The sequence below is a fragment of the Eurytemora carolleeae genome, unplaced genomic scaffold (genome assembly GCF_000591075.1).
Source record: "Eurytemora carolleeae unplaced genomic scaffold, Eaff_2.0 scaffold1180, whole genome shotgun sequence".
Taxonomy (NCBI): Eukaryota; Metazoa; Arthropoda; class Copepoda; order Calanoida; family Temoridae; genus Eurytemora; species Eurytemora carolleeae.
In genome coordinates, this window is record NW_019397066.1 from 66153 (window position 1) to 85537 (window position 19385).

General features: G+C 34.3%; 2 protein-coding genes and 1 long non-coding RNA gene across 6 annotated transcripts in view; 2 read left to right on the forward strand and 1 right to left on the reverse strand.

Annotated features, from left to right (window-relative positions):
* LOC111711555 (brain tumor protein) overlaps positions 1-11313 on the forward strand; it is a 36501-nt gene extending 25188 nt beyond the window's left edge. For all 3 annotated transcript variants that reach the window (XM_023485939.1, XM_023485940.1, XM_023485941.1), the window contains exons 9-20: positions 453-530; positions 1463-1557; positions 3049-3157; positions 4078-4152; positions 5023-5102; positions 5406-5493; positions 6235-6777; positions 6856-7118; positions 7184-7315; positions 8714-8846; positions 9794-9894; positions 11169-11313. In XM_023485939.1, coding sequence (XP_023341707.1) covers positions 453-530; positions 1463-1557; positions 3049-3157; positions 4078-4152; positions 5023-5102; positions 5406-5493; positions 6235-6777; positions 6856-7118; positions 7184-7315; positions 8714-8846; positions 9794-9894; positions 11169-11298 — 1827 coding nt within the window. In that variant the 3' untranslated portion in view covers positions 11299-11313. The remainder of the gene's footprint in view (positions 1-452; positions 531-1462; positions 1558-3048; positions 3158-4077; positions 4153-5022; positions 5103-5405; positions 5494-6234; positions 6778-6855; positions 7119-7183; positions 7316-8713; positions 8847-9793; positions 9895-11168) is intronic.
* Positions 11314-13575: 2262 nt separating this feature from the next.
* On the forward strand, positions 13576-15647 carry LOC111711553 (uncharacterized). Of its 2 annotated transcripts, none has more exons than XR_002767270.1 (3): positions 13576-13626; positions 14036-14096; positions 15320-15647. It is a non-coding gene; the product is annotated as an uncharacterized LOC111711553 (long non-coding RNA). The 2 variants fall into 2 exon arrangements; XR_002767271.1 differs by lacking the exon at positions 15320-15647 and adding an exon at positions 15046-15300.
* Positions 15648-17281: 1634 nt separating this feature from the next.
* The window catches only part of LOC111711554 (uncharacterized), a 41579-nt gene continuing 39475 nt past the window's right edge, over positions 17282-19385 (reverse strand). The window contains exon 37 of the mRNA XM_023485938.1: positions 17282-18410. Coding sequence (XP_023341706.1) covers positions 18172-18410 — 239 coding nt within the window. The 3' untranslated portion in view covers positions 17282-18171. The remainder of the gene's footprint in view (positions 18411-19385) is intronic.

Below are 19385 nucleotides of genomic sequence, written 5' to 3' on the forward strand. Positions count from 1 at the left end.
CCCGCCTTTCACTCATTCATCCTTCTTTCCTCATTCCTCCCTTATACACCCTTCTTCCCCTCATTCCTCCCTTATTCATCCTTCTTCCCTCTTTCCTACCTGATTCATTTTTCTTCCCTCTTTCCTCCCTGATTCGCCCTTCTTCCCTCATTCTTCCCTAATTCTTCCTTCTTCTCTCATTCCTCCCTGATTCATCAATCCTCACCAATCTTTTTATCCATCCTCATTCTACACTCTAACCTTGATATCTTGATTCTTTCCAGCCTCATTCTACCATCCTCCCTCATATTAAATCTCCCACGCCACTGATCCTGCTGTCTTCTCTCCTTTCTATTCTTAAAAAGTTAAATAGACTCGTTATTCTTTTTTTGATACAGCTTCAATATATAATTTAGAAATTATAAACCCTGAAGTTTTTCATTTTTTTTTGTGATAAACTTATTTTTTTTTAGTTCATGCACTGCTTTGAGGGTCATCATGTTACCACTCTAGGGGAGATTACTAGTAACTCAGGGACTCATCATGTACAGGTACGGAAACTGTGATGTACTGTACTGCATATTGTACTAAACTGCACATTAAATATCCCCCCCCTTTCCCCCAATAAAATACACATGCTTGCGCGCAATTTTTATATGCTCGCGCGCAATTCTTTCTGGTTTTAACTTTTATTCGTTTAATTGGGGAAAATGAACTATCTTAAAAAGAATGAAAAAGGTTTACATTTGATATTCAATTTTTCAGGTTTTTCCATATCATCAAAAATCATTCTGAAAACTTTACACCCTTGGAAAATCGTCTTTTTTTCTATTTTGAGGGTTTTTTTAATGGAATAATGTTGAAACTACAGGGTGTCCCAAAAAACATGGGAATTCAGTGACGAATTTGATATCGTCTTGGTTATGAATTAGCATTGTAATACCTAATTTCAAAAGCCATAATGTTATTATGTCTGCTATGAATAGGGTAGAAGACTGCAAAGATGTGTCTATAATGTCTCCGCAAGATGAACAGTAAAGACGGACAACAAGTTTACTCTTTTTGTAAACTTAAATTTTCTTGTTTTACTAAGTACAACCGTATGCAGTCAAAACAAAATGTGAACATAGCAGACGAAACTCTTACAGATTACAGCTTTTTCAGTTGGTATCACTATACTAAAACAAAAAATTATTTGAAAAGACGGTATCGAATTCGTCACTGAATTCCCATGTTTATTGGGACACCCTGTAGGATGTGTGTGTGTGTGTGTGTACTGTGTATGTATAAGGATAAAGGTCTATAAACCTGATAATTGTGTAAGGAACGGGGAAGGAAAGGGTTTAACGGTTGGTTAGATAAACTTGTAATATTGAGGGATGAAAATAAATATAATCCTGCCGGGGGTATTACAACTTTACACACCTACAAGAAAAGGGTGGAGGTAAATAATAAATTATAAAAATTAAATATTTTGCTTCAGGAGCTTGATGCGGTCAATAAGATGATCAGCGAGGGCAAGCTGAAGGCCAATGAGATCAGAAACAATCTGAAGAACCTGGAGACTACATCCACCAGGTAGACAACCCTAGACTAGAAGTGGGGGAGCCCTGATCAATTTCGCCAACATCTGGAAATCGCGGAAAATGTGGGACCCAAAGTTAAAAATCCGCCAAAACGTCCCTGGTCAAAAATCCGCCAATATCTGGTTGGCAAGAAATCTGGGAAAGTTATATTTCTTTCTTTAGACTTTTCTATTTATTCCCAGGTTTATTTTTCTCATGTGAATGTATGAGGAAAGAATATCTGATAAATCTTTCTTTTCAATTGAGAATTCTTTTTCACAGTTCTTGAATCTTCATTGAATCTGAAGGTGGGACGGACATTGAAAAATCTGTTTCTCCCATGTTTTGGGTGCTAATCAAGTATTCTAAAGGCATTGGTTTTCTTTTTAGATATCTCAGGTTGGGCGAGAATAGGGGGAATATCAGGGGTGTATATTTCCTTAAAAATCACTCCTCTTAAAATATTTTTCCCCTTGAAGTTTTGGTTTATTCGCTGAATTCTGGAAATTTTATTATGTTAACAGGTAAAAAATCAATTTTGGGGTAAAAAGTATGAAAAAGATAAATAAAAAAACTTGCCTTTTTATTCCCCATTTTTCCCCCCAGATCTTCAAAATCATACAAAAATGTACACCCCTGCGGGATATTTATTCTATATTGGTCTGTTTCTTTTAAATCCTCCTCTTGTCAATATATTGCTACCATACTCGATATTCAGACCTCTAGATTAGACTTTAGTATTCCTTTTCAGAACAAAACTCCAGGATTTTACCAGGTTCAGACTAGGNGGTAGGATAACAGTCTTTTTTTTACGTCAAAGAGTAACTTTTAGTGCAGTGTCCATTTATTGGACATTGAGAAATTGTATTATGAAGAAGGCACATTTTACATCTTAAAAAAAAACTTTAGTCTATAATTATTTTGGAATCCACACAGAACATACTTTCGAGTTATCTGAACAATGTTGTTGGTAAAAAAAAAGACCATCCTAAAAAAGATAAATTGAAAATCCTTGTGCGCGGTATGAAGAATTAAGTTGAATAAATAATGTGATGTCAAAAAATTACTTGGTATATCTTCTTTTTGGCATTACAAGGATTTCATGGTTTCTCAGATGCTTGGAATTTTTGCTGATTGGGATGGCTCAAATCGTGGTTTTATGAAGCGAGAAAGAAATTAACTCTGATCTGTCTCCTGAAAGGCTTAACTATGGATCGTTAAGAACCTAGATAGAACGCTCACAATCTCTTTAAAGCGGAATTAAGCTTAAATAAGAAAATATATATTTGAAATTAAATATTTAAATGTATGGTAAGAGTAAAAATCGGATTAGACGTTGTCAGGTTAGAATGAATTAGATTGGATACACTTTGATCTTGAACGAGATGGGGGAATTCAAATAAGATTGGGGGGAAATCCTGATAAATACAGTTCAGAACCCTTTCAGCGAATAAATTCAAAGAAAAAAATTTTTAATCGATTTTTTAAAGATTATTTTTCTTAGATTGGCCGGTCAGTATCAGAAGGCATTAAGCGAGGTTAACGAGACCTACCAGTTCTACGTCTCCATGCTGGACGAAAGACGAGCTGAGATTGCCAGAGAGCTGGAACAGGTCCCATTTTTATAAAAAAAATTTTGCGAGCGAGGGAAGGCATTGGAAGCGCGCCTGCCGTTAAACCTTGTTATTTGCTATTTGCCTTCCCTCCGTCTGGTTTACTTTGAATTTAATTGATTCCACTTTTTATGTAAATATGGCATAAAAAACTAGAGTTTAAGAAGATGTATCTCTGTTATAGAACAGATTAAATCAATGAAGTAAGAAAAAGTAGAATTGTAAATTCTATTGTTAGCCGGTTTCTTCTGTATCCTGGTAGAGTTATATTTATGGTTGTAATTGATCAATATAAAACATCTATAAATAAGAATGTCTAAAATTTATCTTCTGTATTTCCCCCTCAGCGTACTTTCTTTCCACTGAATTGTGGGTTCTAGCTGAAGTTGTGCTCATATACTAGATATATATCTTGTTTTGTGTCGAGAGTAGTTTATTTCAAACTACATACCATCATAAATAGTTAGAACTAGGGAGTATATTTTACTAATCCCACAAATAAAAGGTTTGGCGCATTTTATATTATTTTGCGGATTTTTCGAGTTAAATTTTAAAATCAGAATAAAGTTTCCGGTAAGTTTCGCAAAAAGAATGCTGTAAGTTTCAGTCAGCTTTTATGTAACTTATAGTCAAACCCTTATCAATTATTGCTGCAGCTTTCCTTTATATCAATTCTTAATTCTATTTCCAACCTAAGGCTATTTTAATCAATACTACACAAAGCGCAATTAAGGCCAGCTTATGCATTAACCTTTAGATCTAATCTTTTTTATATAAACTAAATTGCACTGGATTTCTGGGCATGTTTATAATAATATTTGAGGTTAATTATGCGCTCTACTTACAGAGTTATCTTAATTGATTTAAATTAATTCCCAACCATAGTAATAAAAGTAATTGTTAATTTGGTTATAATCCAGGCTTACAGCAGCAAGCAGGTGGCACTCTCAGTTTACAGCCAGAAGGCTCAAGAAACGGTAGACAAAATATTCCAGGTAAATTTACATTAATTTTGTTCAACCCAATTGGGCTCTTTAAATGGTGAAGAAAATTTCACCAAATAAGGTTGTGATAACAGGATTATGTCCTGAATCTGTAAAAAATGTCGTCGTTTTTAACTTGTATCTGTATCAATATTTTTACTGAATGATTCATTGGAGATCTTAAGCATTGTTCCCTTTTTAAAATATTATAAACATTAGAATTTCCTTTTAAGGGACTGCAAGCGTAATTTCAAGTGACCTTTCATGCCAAGAGGGGAAAACCCGATTTACGGGTAATGTTACATCGTCTATACGCAACAATCCCCCCTTCTGAACTTCTGACCTACTAACTTTCCGACTTACTGCAATATCGGACCTACGCCAGCTGTTTATTTTTGTATTATTTGAGGCTTTGGTTAGGTTAAGACAATTTCTGGGCCGAGCGCTGCGGCTAGGACATGCTAGGGGGCTGAGCGCTGCGGCTAGCTGACAGGCTAGGGGGACGGGCGCTGCGGCCACAAGTCAATAAAGCAGCTGTAAAACTACGTGCTAGTAGGTCGGATGTGCAATATAGCGGATTTGGCGTAGGTCAGAAGTGGAGTATAGCGGATTTGCGTAGGTCTAAAAATACACCACCGTTTTACAACGGTGTGTTTTCGTCGTGTGCAGTTACCTAAACGCGTGTAGTCAGCTTAAAATACCTAAACCCGTGTAGTCTGCTGAAAATACCTAACCCCGTGTAGTCAGCTGAATATACCTAAACCCGTGTAGTCGGCTGAAAATGCCGGTGGTTGCAGCGCTTTATTGAGCTACACAGCGTAAACAATGGAGAATCACTTGATATTACGCTTACAGTCCCTTTAATGATTGTTTACATTTCAGGTGACCGATTTCATCGAGAGATTAATGAAGCATGCTAGTAACGGCGAAGTTCTTCTGTTTAAGAAGCCTCTAGATGCCAGGTAATATTAGTGCAATATTGGCGAGAACATTTTAGTAAATCTTTTCTGTTTAAAATGACATAGAGAGATAATTTTTGAATTGAAAAGTACAGTGATAACCAGAAAACAATAAAATAGGAAGACGACACCATAGCAATACTTCATTGTATTTGATGTTGAATGTTGATACTAAGCAAATAGTTTTATTAGGCACATATTAAATCACAAATTTAGTGAAATGTGTCTGTTTACACTGCACAATTGCTGCGCAGTTCTTGCTCATTCTTATTTCAGAATATTTTGGTTATCATTGTATTTATTTAGGTTGCATCAACTCCTCTCCTACACACCAGAGCTCAACATGAGCTCTCTTACTGAACTAGAGTTCATTTCAAACTTTCAGGCCATACAGGTAATTAATCAATCAATCATTCCTCCATAAACAAATCAATCAATCCTGTCACAAATTAATCAATTAATCATCCCCGACCAATATTTGTGAGACAGCAGAAAGTTTTTGTAGTTTTTCGCTCCGCTCTCCATTATCCATTTTCCAGGAGTTAAATCCAAAACATGCCTTGTATTCCCATCCTTAATATCCCTTCCTCCCTTCCTTCTCCTTTATAACCGCCCCCGCCCCCCCTGTTTATCCCCCGGCCTAGCCCCTCCCCCTTTCCTCTACACCCGATCCTTCCAGATATATTGTTGATTCTACTCACAAAGGAAAATAATTAAACTATTTTCATTCCCTTCCATCCTCTCGAATTTAGCACGAGTGGGATACAACTGGAGAATAAAGGAGAAGGGGGGGGGGATAATGGTTTAGATATACAGGGTTATCCAGGTAAGATTGTTGAAATGATCTGTTGGAGGCAAAATGTCGTCAAATGAAATGTAAAAAATTAAAGTTTTAATTTCGGTAAGTCATCTCTGAAGTCTCATCCTTTGTATGAAACCCACTGTATTCTTATTCATCTTCATTTAAAACCGCAAATTTGTTATCTCCATATTTGATTACTTGGCAAAGTCGTCAAATGTTCCTGTGAAATCAGGGAAATATTGAATTTGGTTGAAATTTTGTTTTTATGTTACTGTAATATTATGTAAATGATCGGAGTAAACTTGTTTCTTATACTTTAATTCTATGTTCTAGGTTGGAGTAAAGAATCAGTTTGGATATGTAAAATCTAAACCAGAGAGTGGCGGAGGTAATAAACAGCAGCCACCCATCTCTAGACCTGTCCCTTCTCCCCTCCCTCCTCCACAGGAGATGGGTCCTCTCAACTCTATGGTAAGAGGGCTGCTTGACCAACGAGGATATGGGAATCAGTTTGAGTCAGCAAGCCTGCTCTCCAAGCGTTTTAGTCAGTCCCATCAGTCTCCCAATTTCCACTCCTCTCAGCTTACCTCTCCACACCTTTCCTCATCCCACCTCTCCTCATCTCACCTCTCCTCATCCCACCTTTCCTCCTCTCAACTCTCTTCTCCTAACCTCTCCTCTCTTCTTCATGGATCCTCTATTGCGGAACTGGCCGGAGCTAACGGATTAAACATCCCTGTCTCCAACAATCTGGTTTCAAATGGACTTGGAGGACTAAACTCTTCTGGACTGAATCCATATGAAAAATGGTCCAACGGTTCGGATTCTCTCTTTGGACTTACTCCTACCCCACAACCGTCACAGGACGCGTTCAAGGTTTGTTATTTTACCCTTTCTTGTTTATTTTATACAGAGAACAATGATTTGAAAATGGAATCAAAAATTCTGTTTCAGGATCGTCTGAGCATCTCCCAGCCGCCGAGTGATATGATCGACTTGACCTCAAAGTTCATGTCGAGCACCAACTTGTCCCCCTCCTCCCCCATGACCAGTGTGTCCCCGCTCTACCCACCCAAGAGCCAGATAAAACGACAGAAGATGATTTACCACTGTAAGTTTGGTGAGTTCGGTATCCTGGAGGGACAGTTTACCGAACCCAGTGGAGTAGCCGTGAATGCACAAAACGATATTATTGTAGCGGATACCAACAACCATAGGTAAATCAAAAACCAATCAAATATTAACCATCGAAAACTAAAACTTAAAACATAAAATTTTGTAGGATCCAGATTTTCGACAAAGAGGGAAGATTTAAGTTCCAATTTGGTGAGGTTGGGAAGAGAGACGGACAGTTGCTCTACCCTAACCGTGTAGCGGTTGTGAAAAACTCCGGGGACATCATTGTGACAGAGAGGTAAAGGATTAATTTTGTTCTTTTGGTTTTTGAGGTCCTAAAGGTTCATTTTTCAGAAGGTTCTCAAGGTTCTAATTGTTCTTAATATTCTATTGGTTCTTAAGGTTCTAAATTTGGTAGTTCTGTAGATTTAATCGGTTCTTACGCTTCAACTGGTTCTTAAGGTTCTATTGGTTCTTAATGTTCTATTGGTTCTTAAGGTTCCATTGGTTCTTAAGGTTCTATTGGTTCTTGAGGTTCTATTGGTTCTTAAAGTTCTATTGGTTCTTAATTTTCTATTGGTTCTTAAGGTTCTATTGGTTCTTAAGCTTCAACTGGTTCTTAAGGTTATATCGGTTCTCAAGGTTCTATTGGTTCTTAAGGTTCTATTGGTTCTTAAACTTCAACTGGTTCTTAAGATTCTGTTGGTTCTCAAGGTTCTATTGGTTCTTAAGGTTCTATTGGTTCTTAAGGTTCTATTGGTTCTTAAGCTTTAACTGGTTTTAAGATTTTATCGGTTCTCGAGGTTCTATTGGTTCTTAAGGTTCTATTGATTGTTAAGGTTCTATTGGTTCTTACGGTGCTATTGGTTCTTGTATATTGTAATGTATAGGTTCAATTAATAGTTGATCGTTTACGTTCTTTCTTATTTCTATTCGGAATATTTTGCCGCATGGTTTCATGAGTTATCTAGGTTTCCCTAGTTCTTGCTTCTCCTAATTCTGATAAATGCGTCTGTCCGCCATTAAATTAATAAGATTTTGCATAATGTGAAATCTTCCTTTATGATAATTGAGTTCCATAGATCTAACTTTACAAATCAAATCAAATCTTTTATTTCGAAATTTTTTTTTTGAAGAAAATCATTCTGCATTATGCTAATTTCTCATGAATTTATTTAATTGGAAGTAGAAAAAAATAGATTATACATTGTGACTGTGTGTACCGTATAGTTGAGTATCCGATGGACATTTTTGTCATAATTTTATGTTTTGAGATATGTTGTCAAACAATAGGAACTTTCTATTAAATGGTATTTAGGTTTTAAGTTCAGAATAAAGAAAAGAATTTATTTATATAAATGTATAAATTAGTAAACTGAATAAAATAGAACATATTAGAAGTACTATTCCCAGTAGCATGTAATGTTTGATATATTATATTTGTATATTAAATATATAATGATAAAAACAAGCTGCATAATCTGTTGGGACTGCAGGACATGCACTGCTGGAACAGACTAATATCACTTGGCTTATCTAGACAATTGTGCATTGGGGGATTTTTCTAAATCTTTGTTTCGCGGATTTATTATTAGAAAGGGGGGTGTTCAGAACTCGGCAATTGTTTTCTTAATTTCTTTGCTTTTGTGTGGACTGAAGGATCAAATTGAATATTTTATCTTTATTTTTTAATTAGGTCCCCGACTCACCAGATTCAGATCTATAATCAATACGGACAGTTCGTCAGGAAGTTCGGGGCTAACATCCTGCAGCACCCCAGGGGGGTCTGTGTAGACAACAAGGGGAGGATTGTCGTCGTTGAGTGCAAGGTAAGCCATCTTAAATTTTTCGTTTTTTAGGAGTGCATATTTTCTGTAAAATTATTCTTTTGTAAAATTATAAATTTTTTTGTGAAATTAAAATAAGAAAGGAATAGGTAAGAACGTTGTCTGGTGAAGTCGCTATTTTCATTTTCCAAAAATGTCTCCCCCCCCCCCCCCCCCTCCTCCATATTTTATAAAAAAGGGTTTTTTACCCTAGCCTCCTTATTATTCGCAGAGCTATTACCTTGGACAAACTATTGGCCGTTAAAAACGGTTTTGTTAGAATTTCTAGTCTCCAATATCCATTCCATTTGTTTTATTTATGGTATTGGGGAGCTGTGAGATAGTTAAATATTTTTATCTTTGTTTGTTTCCAATCACGACTATTCCCCTAAAACATGGGAGAAATATTATTTCCTTTTTTACTATTTTTACAGAAAGTTAGGAAAATAATTAATACAAATAAAAATGTTGTAATTTTCTCACCACTTCTCTTCTGAAATATTAAAGAATTTGCTGAATCATAAATGAGAAAATTTTTTTTGACATTTTAAAATTAATTCTACTGTTGACTAATTGAATGATGGTTGAATTGTTGGAATGAGTGAAACAATTATAATTTTCATCAAGATGTGCATTTATAGGTTTAATTTTTAGCCATGTGCATTTATAAGTTTAAACCTGAGCCTCTCATGGAGACATGCCCCGTAACTTTAACGTTAATCCCAACAGAAAGAACAAATCCGTTTGTTTTGCTCGACGATTTAAGTTAATTCTCTGAAGGTCGAAAAAGTAGCAGCCAAAGAAAGAAAAAACCGTGGCAATTAAAGTCAGCTGTTCTTTACGGATTAAGCACTTAACTCATTCAAAAGTTCTGACCTTTAGTCACGAATATCGTAAGAGTGTCCTAGCAAGATTCAAGAAAAAATCAATAATTGGTTGATCATGTTCAGGTGATGCGTGTGATTATTTTTGATCAGTTTGGAAATGTTCTAAACAAGTTCGGTTGCTCCAAACATCTCGAGTTTCCTAATGGGGTTGTGGTTAATGACAGGTAGGATAAAAGAAAAAGTTTGCATGTAGTTTATAAGAAATTAGTCCTACTACAAACCTACTATTGCTTCTATTACTACTGTTGACCCTACTCCATCTCATAATGATTGATCCTACTCCTACATTACCCCTACTCCTGTTACTCCTACTCATATTTTTCCTACTTCTATTACTCTTATTTATCCTACTTCTATTACTCCTACTCCTATTTATCCTACTTTTATTACTCCTCCTGTTTATCCTACTTATATTACTCCTACTCCTATATATCCTACTTATATAACTCCTACTCCTATTCATCCTACCCCTATTAATCCTACTTTTATTACTCATCCTATTCATCCTACTACTATTTATCCTACTTATATTACTCCTACTCCTATTTATCCTACTTATATTACTCCTACTTTTATTACTCCTATTTATCCTACTTATATTACTCCTACTCCTATTTATCCTACTTATATTACTCCTACTCCTATTTATCCTACTTATATTACTCCTACTCCTATTCATCCTACTCCTGTTCTTCCTACTCCTATACTCCTATTACTCATAGTCCTCATACTCCTTTTCATCCTACTCCTATAACACCTACTCCTTCTTCTATTGATCCTACTACTTGGTAGTTTCCTACTACTGAGTGTGCACACTCTTGACATATTGAACTGGAAGCAATTTAGGTAAACAGCAAACTTGGTGGGATACACAATATGTCCTAACTTTGCAGTTTACTTTGATTCTAGTTCTAGATTGTACTCCCCCCCCCTCCCCTCCCTCCTCCCGTCAACCAAATACAGACACTGATATTGTTTTTGTTCCTAGGGCTTTAAGTTTATCCTTAAATAAATACTTTCAGTGATACTCCATTTAGTTTTTAGTCCGGGTACAGTACAGTACAATACGTACATGCAGTCACACAGTACATAGATGAGTACAGTAGTGGTATGCTTAAAACCTAGCATTGTACTGTACCACTTAACTGTGCACTGACATTAAAAATTTGGTTTAATTACGAGATGGAATAGAATTCATTTGTTAAAACCTCAGTAGCCATGAAACTGAATTATCTCTGACACAAAATAATGTGCAAATTCAATCTTTTTCTCCCGCTCCCGTCCTTAAACACCATCCAACCCCTCTATCCACCTAGGGAGGGAGTCCAGAGTTCCTCAAATAGTAATCACCGCCACACCCTCCCCCCCCTCCATCTTCCCTTTCATTCTTTGTATCTTTATTAGTATCTTTTTATTATTGATATTTATATTAATTTAGACAAGAGATCTTTATTTCGGACAACAGGGCGCACTGCGTTAAGGTCTTTGATTACGAGGGGAACTTCCTTCGTCAGATCGGTGGAGAAGGTGGGTTTATTGTGTACATCAGGGTTCATTGTGTACATTAGGCATATGGTTAAGTATCCACCACAGAAAGACTGCTTATGCGCTCTCACGGGATAGTCAGTCAGTTGATTTTTCGTGTACTTCAGTTGTACACAGTGGAATCTGCTGTGTAAAATATCGCATTTACCGCAACTAATTAAATGTCGTCTTCTCTTAACTTAAAACTAAAAAATACTATATTCCGACGATTATCACAGCCATTGTCGCAGCTTTCGGCCCCTTAGTCAGTTCTAGTCGCAGCGATCGGCCCCTCATCAACCTATCCTAAATAAATGTCAGGAATTTATTTTACACAAATTTTTATTTTTTTTTAGACTTGAGAGAAGATGAAATTGAATTAGTTTTATGAGTCCATTTTTTAAACCATTTCCGTGTTGAGGCGTTTCCATAACATATCCTTTGAGACTCATGCTTTAGCTAAGTCAGGTTTATGAATTAATAGTCTAATATTAACATTAAAAAAAAAACTAGAATTGTCTAGTGTACACAGACCCATTTAAATTAATAAGTTGATTCTAAGCTACCTGTAAAAATGTTTGCCTTCAACAACAATTTTCTAAATATCTTCTTCATAATTCCTATGCATAGTTAACTTANATTTAAAACCATCTAAATCAAAACTAACTAACCAGACCACGGGACTTGCTATGAAATTGTTTTTCGAGAATATAAACATTTTACGGGATTAATTGTATAATTTTTAAAGATTTCCTTAAACTTTTTCGTTGGTTAAATTTCCTGCGAAGAAGTGTATTTTTGTCTTTTCCCTCCGCGGTCTTGGATTCCCAAGTTGTGGAGAGGTTTACAGTGAAGATAATTTTGTTAAAACAATGTTTTTATCTTGAAGTTGATGGACATAAAAAGCGTTTAGTTTCCTGCTCTCAACTCCTCCACATAGTTCTGTATAATGCAGATTATTCTTATTTTCACTGCAGTACTTCTACACAACTAGGCCTTTAACTTTTCCTTGGTTCTATACTAGATATTCCTTGGTTCTATACTTGATATTCCTTGGTTCTATACTAGATATTCCTTGGTTCTATACTAGGTAGTCCTGGGTTCTATACTAGGTATTCCTTAGTTACATACTAGATATTACTTGTTTTATACTATGTATTCCTTGGTTCTATACTATGTATTCCTTGGTTCTATACTAGGTATTCCTTGGTTCTATACTAGGTATTCCTGGGTTCTATACTAGGTATTCCTTGGTTCTATACTAGGCATTCTTTGGTTCTAAACTAGATATTCCTTGCTTCTATACTAGATATTCTTTGGTTCTACACTAGTATTCCTTGGTTCTACCCAAGGTATTCCTTGGGTGTATAGTAGGTATTCCTTGGTTGTATACTAGGTATTCCTTGGTTTTATACTAGGTATTCCTTGGTTCTATACTAGGTAACCCTTGGTTCTATACTAGACATTCCTTGGTTCTATACTAGATATTCCTTGGTTCTAACTTCTATACTAGGTTTTCCTTGTTTCTATACTAGGTATTCCTTGGTTCTATACTAGGTATTCCTTGGTTCTATACTAGATATTTCTTGGTTTTATGCTAGTTATACCTTGGTTCTATACTAGGTATTTCGTAGTTACATACTAGGTATTACTTTTTTTATACTATGTATTCCTTGGTTCTATACTAGGTATTCCTTGGTTCTATACTAGATATTCCATGGTTCTATACTAGATTTTCCTTGGTTCTATACTAGAAATTCCATGGTTCTATACTAGGTATTCCTTGGTTTCCATTGTCATTTCATTAGTTATTCCATGGGTTTAAACTAATAAGTTTCATAGTTTCTAAAAAAATTGCATTAAGGCTGTGAACTAGGTACTTGTTGTAAATTTTAGCACCCCCGCCATACGCCCGCGCCTTTCATTCTAAGATCAAAAAGAAATTTAGAATTTATAAAAGTTTAGAAAAGTTTAATTCCTTGAGGAGTCGGGTTTTATTTAAATGACGGAACGGAGAAGGGAATTTATTTTCTTTAATAATTCATAAAACTTTATACGTCTGTCTTTTTTCTTCCAATTCCTTATCAAATATTGATCAACCTTAATCGAAACCTTTCAACAAATTTAGTGAGACACTTTTCAGAACTTGAAAATATTGAAAGTCAGAGAGATTATAGACTTAGTTTGAAGTTATTCACCGTTGATAAAGCGCCATGTCTAAGTCACGGGCAATTATTGTTTCAAATGTGGTTTCTCTTTTAAAGTTACTTGAGGCAGAGTCTCTTCAGGAAATTTTAAAAATGTGTTCCCCCCCCCCCCCNACTCTGAACTATCAGGAGTTGTATATTAGTGAAGAACCGCAATTTAGTCAGGTAATCTTATAAAAGAAACCCTCTTTGCTGGGGGGAGAGAATTTGTTGCTGTACTTGGTCCAAATATTATTGGTTTTGCTGATATTTGATATTTTCTAACTGCATGACTATGGAATATTTAAAAAATAAAATTTAAGAAAGGGTAACCGATGATTCTCTCTTTTATATTGGAGTTGACAGTAACTTTTGGTGCAGAAATAATTGCTTGAAAAATGAGTTCTATAAAGACAGTTACTAGAATTAACTATAGAACTTATTATTAAAAATTTGAGAGCAGTACGCGAAATAGTGCTATGGTGTTTGTTAAGTTTATTGTTTGCAATATGCATCCCAAAACAACTTTTTCATTTTTAGAAATTTCTGGCAATCATGTTTTCAGGAATTATAACCGCACCAACCTTTGCTTCAGGTTCATATGCTGCCCTATCCTATGTTGGTGAACGTGGATGGAACTGTTGAGAATCTTCCAGGTTGAATTCTACTGTTTACAAATATTGGATTAGTATTCTTAATCTTCTTAATGACAGATCAGCGCTGAAAACTCAATTGCATTGGATACCGTTAATCCTGATTGTTCAATATCTGTATTCACTGTCGACACTTTTAATTTTCTGCTTAATCCTCTCTTTTGGATATCCATGCTGGATTTCGACTAATTAATATGATCGTCGGGAAATCCAATCGGTACTCTGTTTAGTTTCACTTTAGACTCTTTCCTAGACTTTAATTTAAGATTAAATTAATCTTGAGAATTATAAAAAGAGGAGATATTGACCTCGATATTCACAATACTAAAGTTTACAGCTCAGATCAGATTCTTGATCATTACTTTTTTATTCGTGTTAGTGTACGATGGTAGGCGATTTTATCAGTGTATTGAAGACGACTTTTTATTTATGTTCTTAATGGTAACAAACCTTTTTCCAAAGGCAAAAATAAAAAAAAATAAAAAAAAAGAATTTTAATAATGAAAACCTCCCCTTGGTTAAGGTTTTGGGCAAGCAATCAGGTTAAAAGCTTGATAAAAATCAAAATTGAAATCGAAAGTCGTCTTCATTATATTGATATAATCGCCTACCACCGTATATAAAATTATTGGCAAACTACAGTGAGAACTAGAAAACTTTGAAATAGGAAGACGACTTTTAGATATGACTTTAACAAGTCTAATGAGTATGAGACACAGCAATTGTACAGTATAAATTTTACTAGAATATTGATTTAATTAGTTTCAAGTAAAACTATTTGCTTCCTAACAAAATCATGATTACATAAAATAGAAGTGGTAAAATGTTGTCTACCTATTCCATTGTTTTATGGTAATCACTCCATTATGTGTTTTATAATAATATTTTGTTTGTCAGGTTGGGATATGTTCCCTGATACCAGTGCACCTAATAATAATATTTTGTTTGTCAGGTTGGGAGATGTTCCCTGATACCAGTGCACCTTATAATAATATTTTGTTTGTCAGGTTGGGAGATGTTCCCTGATACCAGTGCACCTGATAATAATATTTTGTTTGGTCAGGTTGGGAGATGTTCCTTGATACCAGTGCACCTGATAATAATATTTTGTTTGTCAAGTTGGGATATGTTCCCTGATACCAGTGCACCTGATAATAATATTTTGTTTGTGAGGTTGGGATATGTTCCCTGATAACAGTGCACCTGAATAATATTTTGTTTGTCAGGTTGGGAGATGTTCCCTGATACCAGTGCACCTGTATTCGGAGTCAAGAGTTCCCTCCCCAACCATTCTAACTATATAACTACATAGTACAACCTTTAAAGGGACTGTCATCGGTATTTCATTCGACCCTCCAAGCAAAGATTGAAATGTCGGATTCACAACGGCACTCTTATCTGATCAATAATGTTGAAGATATTGTTGTTTATCTAGGTTAAAAGTGTTTAATAAAAGTCACTTTTGTACTGAAACCACAAGCAAAAATAAATAAGCAAAATTTCAAACATTGATAAATAATTCATACTTAATCAAACAAAGCTTTCATTAAGGGAACCGTTGCATGGAGGGTCACTTAAAACTACGTAATTACAGTTCCTTTAACCCTAAACAGGCGGGGGGGGGGGGGGGGGGGGGGCGTTTGGCGCCCCTGTAGTAGTTTTTTGTCCTGGCACTCTTATTTTTAACAATATCACTGTAACATTTTATGACTTTTAATGAATATTAATTTAAATGATTTGTTGTTAATAGTAATTTAAAGATTTTTTGTGAATTTTTTTTTTAATTAATAGGGTAGGGTACAGGGTGGAAAATAGTCCGGTCTGTGAAAAAAAATTGTGACTACAGCAACAGATCTAAAAACTATATTTTTGAAAATCCATTGAAAAATGCATTTAGAAACATGTGCCACACATTGATAAAAAATGTTTCATTTTTTTAACTCTTTTTTAAGGCATTTTTTCAACCCTCCCTAGCACCCAGACTTATAAATTTATCGGTATAACTTTTTTTCTATGAGCTGGCCTTGAAAAATTGGGCTATGAACATGTTTTTCAACCCCAATACCTACTCTCTAAGACCTTTTTCTGGGGGGGACCCCCAGGCTTGTACATAGATTCAGACCCCCCAGCCTTTATAGGGTTAAGAAATATAGAAAAATAGTGCATTTGGTAAATTTGGTAAATATGAAACTATAATGTCAGTTTATTTGAAATAAAAGAATGATTTTTTTGATACAATTCTAATACACATCACATTTTCAATTTAAAAATAAAGGTTTTTTAACTTTAATAATTTATTTTTGGATAAGGGTTGTGGGCACAAGCTCACGCATACAAATAAAAACGAAATATCAATAAATCTATTTCCAGCCTACATTGAAAGAATTAATCAAATGTCGTATTCTTCACTTTCTGATAATGGAATGTTGCAGATATTTAGTTTTTTAATTAAATGATTATATGGAGCTCTTTAAAACTGTTCCCACATATTCATGGGTATTTATTTACTTTCGCAAACACTGAGATTTACGTAAAATAGTATAAAACCCATTGAAAAATTGTCAAGACGACATTTTATAAATTCTTTCGATGTATTTAATATTTAGGGTTTAACTGTAAAAGGAATTGTGTTTTCGCCACCCACTCTGATTTTTTAATCCCCATATCTTTGCAACCTTATGCTGTAGACTTTAGACTTTTAAAACTGTGGATTCTGTTAGATCAAAATAATCTTAGTTAGAACTATCAAAGGTTTACACCATAAGGTTTCAAAGATTTGAGGATTAGAAATTTAGCTTTTTACCGTTATATTAGTTCTCCACTCTGTAGAGGTGTGAGAGCTAAAGTCAAGTTATTCACATCTTTTTAAGAGGTGTCATGCTTACTGCTTAGTTTGATAATTTTCTTAAAATTTTATGTTTTCCTCGACAATACTCTGGAATCTATGAAAATAATATATTGTAACACAGAAAAACAGACCCCCCCCCCCCCCTCCCAAAACCTATTATAGAGAAAAATAGCTCAACCGACATAGGATTCAATATAAAAATAAATATTTTCATAAGAAGGTTAAAGTTAAATTTCAACTCCTTACTAAATAAAAATTTACAAAAGGCTGGATAATTTAGAATTTTTTTTAATTTGCATATTTTTGCAAAAAAAGTGAGTAATTGATTTAAAATATTCATTTGTTTAACAGTCCAAAACATTGATAATCCCGGGTTTTTTACTCACCCTGTAGATCTAAAAGCTCTTCCCCTCTCTGGTTCTGACATTAGTAGTGTTAAGCTAATGTCCCTTCAAGGTTGCTTGGCACAGAGATTTTCAAATTGTGAATACATTATAGTTTAAACTTTATGGGACACATTTAAAAACATTTATTTTTAAGCTTTGCAATCAGAAAGTAAATTTGTCAAAATTTGATGTTGAATAACATCAATTTTTAGTCGCTTATTTGGCAGCCATCCAACTTTTCTGTCATAAAAATAAAAGATAAAAGATTTTTTAATATCGAATACATAAGATCACGGGGACACGGGCAGCCGTAGAACATTTGAATTTCTGATCCGGGTCAAAGTTGTGGAAAAGGAAGACTATTTTCTCAAATAATGTTTTTAAATAATCAAATGAAGATAGAGCAATCGTGCAGTGCAACAACAAATATGAAAAAGATTGCTTAAATTTCGTATTTATAATCACACTTCTATTTGTCTCACAGTATATAAATTTTACCTTATGCGTGCAGTTATAGGAAAGTCTGCTGTTGCACTGGTTCATGTCGATCACATTGGCACAAAAATGAAGTTTTAGCAAAAGCAAGTTAAAAAACCTTTTTACTTACTTAAAGTTCCAGACTCAGAATTTTTCATAAGCGATATAATTTAAAAACAAAGTATAGGCATTATTACAGCTTACCTAATATTTAATAGGCTTAATTAAAGTATTTTTTATCTAACATTATATTATCTGTATAATGTATTAAGTAAATATTATTAATATTTGTTTGTATTCTTTAATAAGCATCATGAACTTCATGATTCTTATTAAAGAACAGGATTATTGAAATTCCCTTAGCTATTTATACAAAAGTAATAAAAGCATAAAAACAGGCAGGCATATTTTTATAGATATTGACTGTGCTTGCAGTCACTGTATGGACTGTAAACATAATTTCAAGTGACCCTCTAGGCAAACACAATGCCCGATTCACAACGGTGATTGAAATATTCTTGACAATAAGTTTACCAGAACATTGACTGATGTTTTGAGGCATCCAGACCATCAAACCATTCAACTCCATACACTCAACAGTTTGCTCTTAAATAATTCATAATGTTGTTTAATGTTTTTATTATTAGCTAATTTAACTATAAACATATGAACATTGTCTTCAGATTTCAATGCCAAAGTTTTTGGAAAAAGATTCCACAACCAAAATTTTTCTTCGGAATTGAAATTGTTTTCTCAAAATTTTAAATTGCAAATAATCCTTGAAACCTTAATAGGAATAATAATGTGGAAAATAACATCGTTTTCTTGCTTAATAAAGGTTTAATTCTAGATAAGATAAGATAAGATAAAGTTTATTGCTAAAATAAATGTATCTGTATACAGATAGAGTTTACAATCACAAAATTGATGATTATAATAACAGTACAAGTATAAAGCAATTAGGTGGAAAATAGCTCTTGGCTGTTTTGATTATTTTTTCCACCTAATGTTAGTAATAATAACAAAATATTTCAATTAAATAGATTTAAGGAGAACGATTAGAGATCAGGGTGCAAATTTATCATATGCAAAATAGTTTATACAATAATTCGAATAACTAGAGTTTAAAGTAATTTTCTGCCATGTACACAACATATATCAAAGCATATTAAAACATATCTAAGAATGTCTCCATTGTGTATGAAGCAAGAATAACTCTTTTGAAGAGAAACCACAAATAAAAACGTGGACTTCCATTCGTACTTGATCAGACAAAGGTTTCAAGGTTTAAAGGTTTTAAGGTTTCTCAGTCTCATAGTTTCAAGGTTTCAAGTTTTGAGGTTTCACGGTTTCACTGTTTCAAGGTTTCACGGTTTCAAAGTTTCAAGGTTTCAAGGTTTCAAGGTTTCATTGTTTCAAGGTTTCATGGTTTCAGGGTTACTGTTTTGAATCGGACATGTCACATGTCACATTATTGAAGGGTCATTTTAAATTACAATTACAGCTGTACTAGCCTCCTTCAGTTTATCCATTTAAAGAATGAAAAAAGGTAAATTTTGAAGTTTTTAATTTCTTCATTTG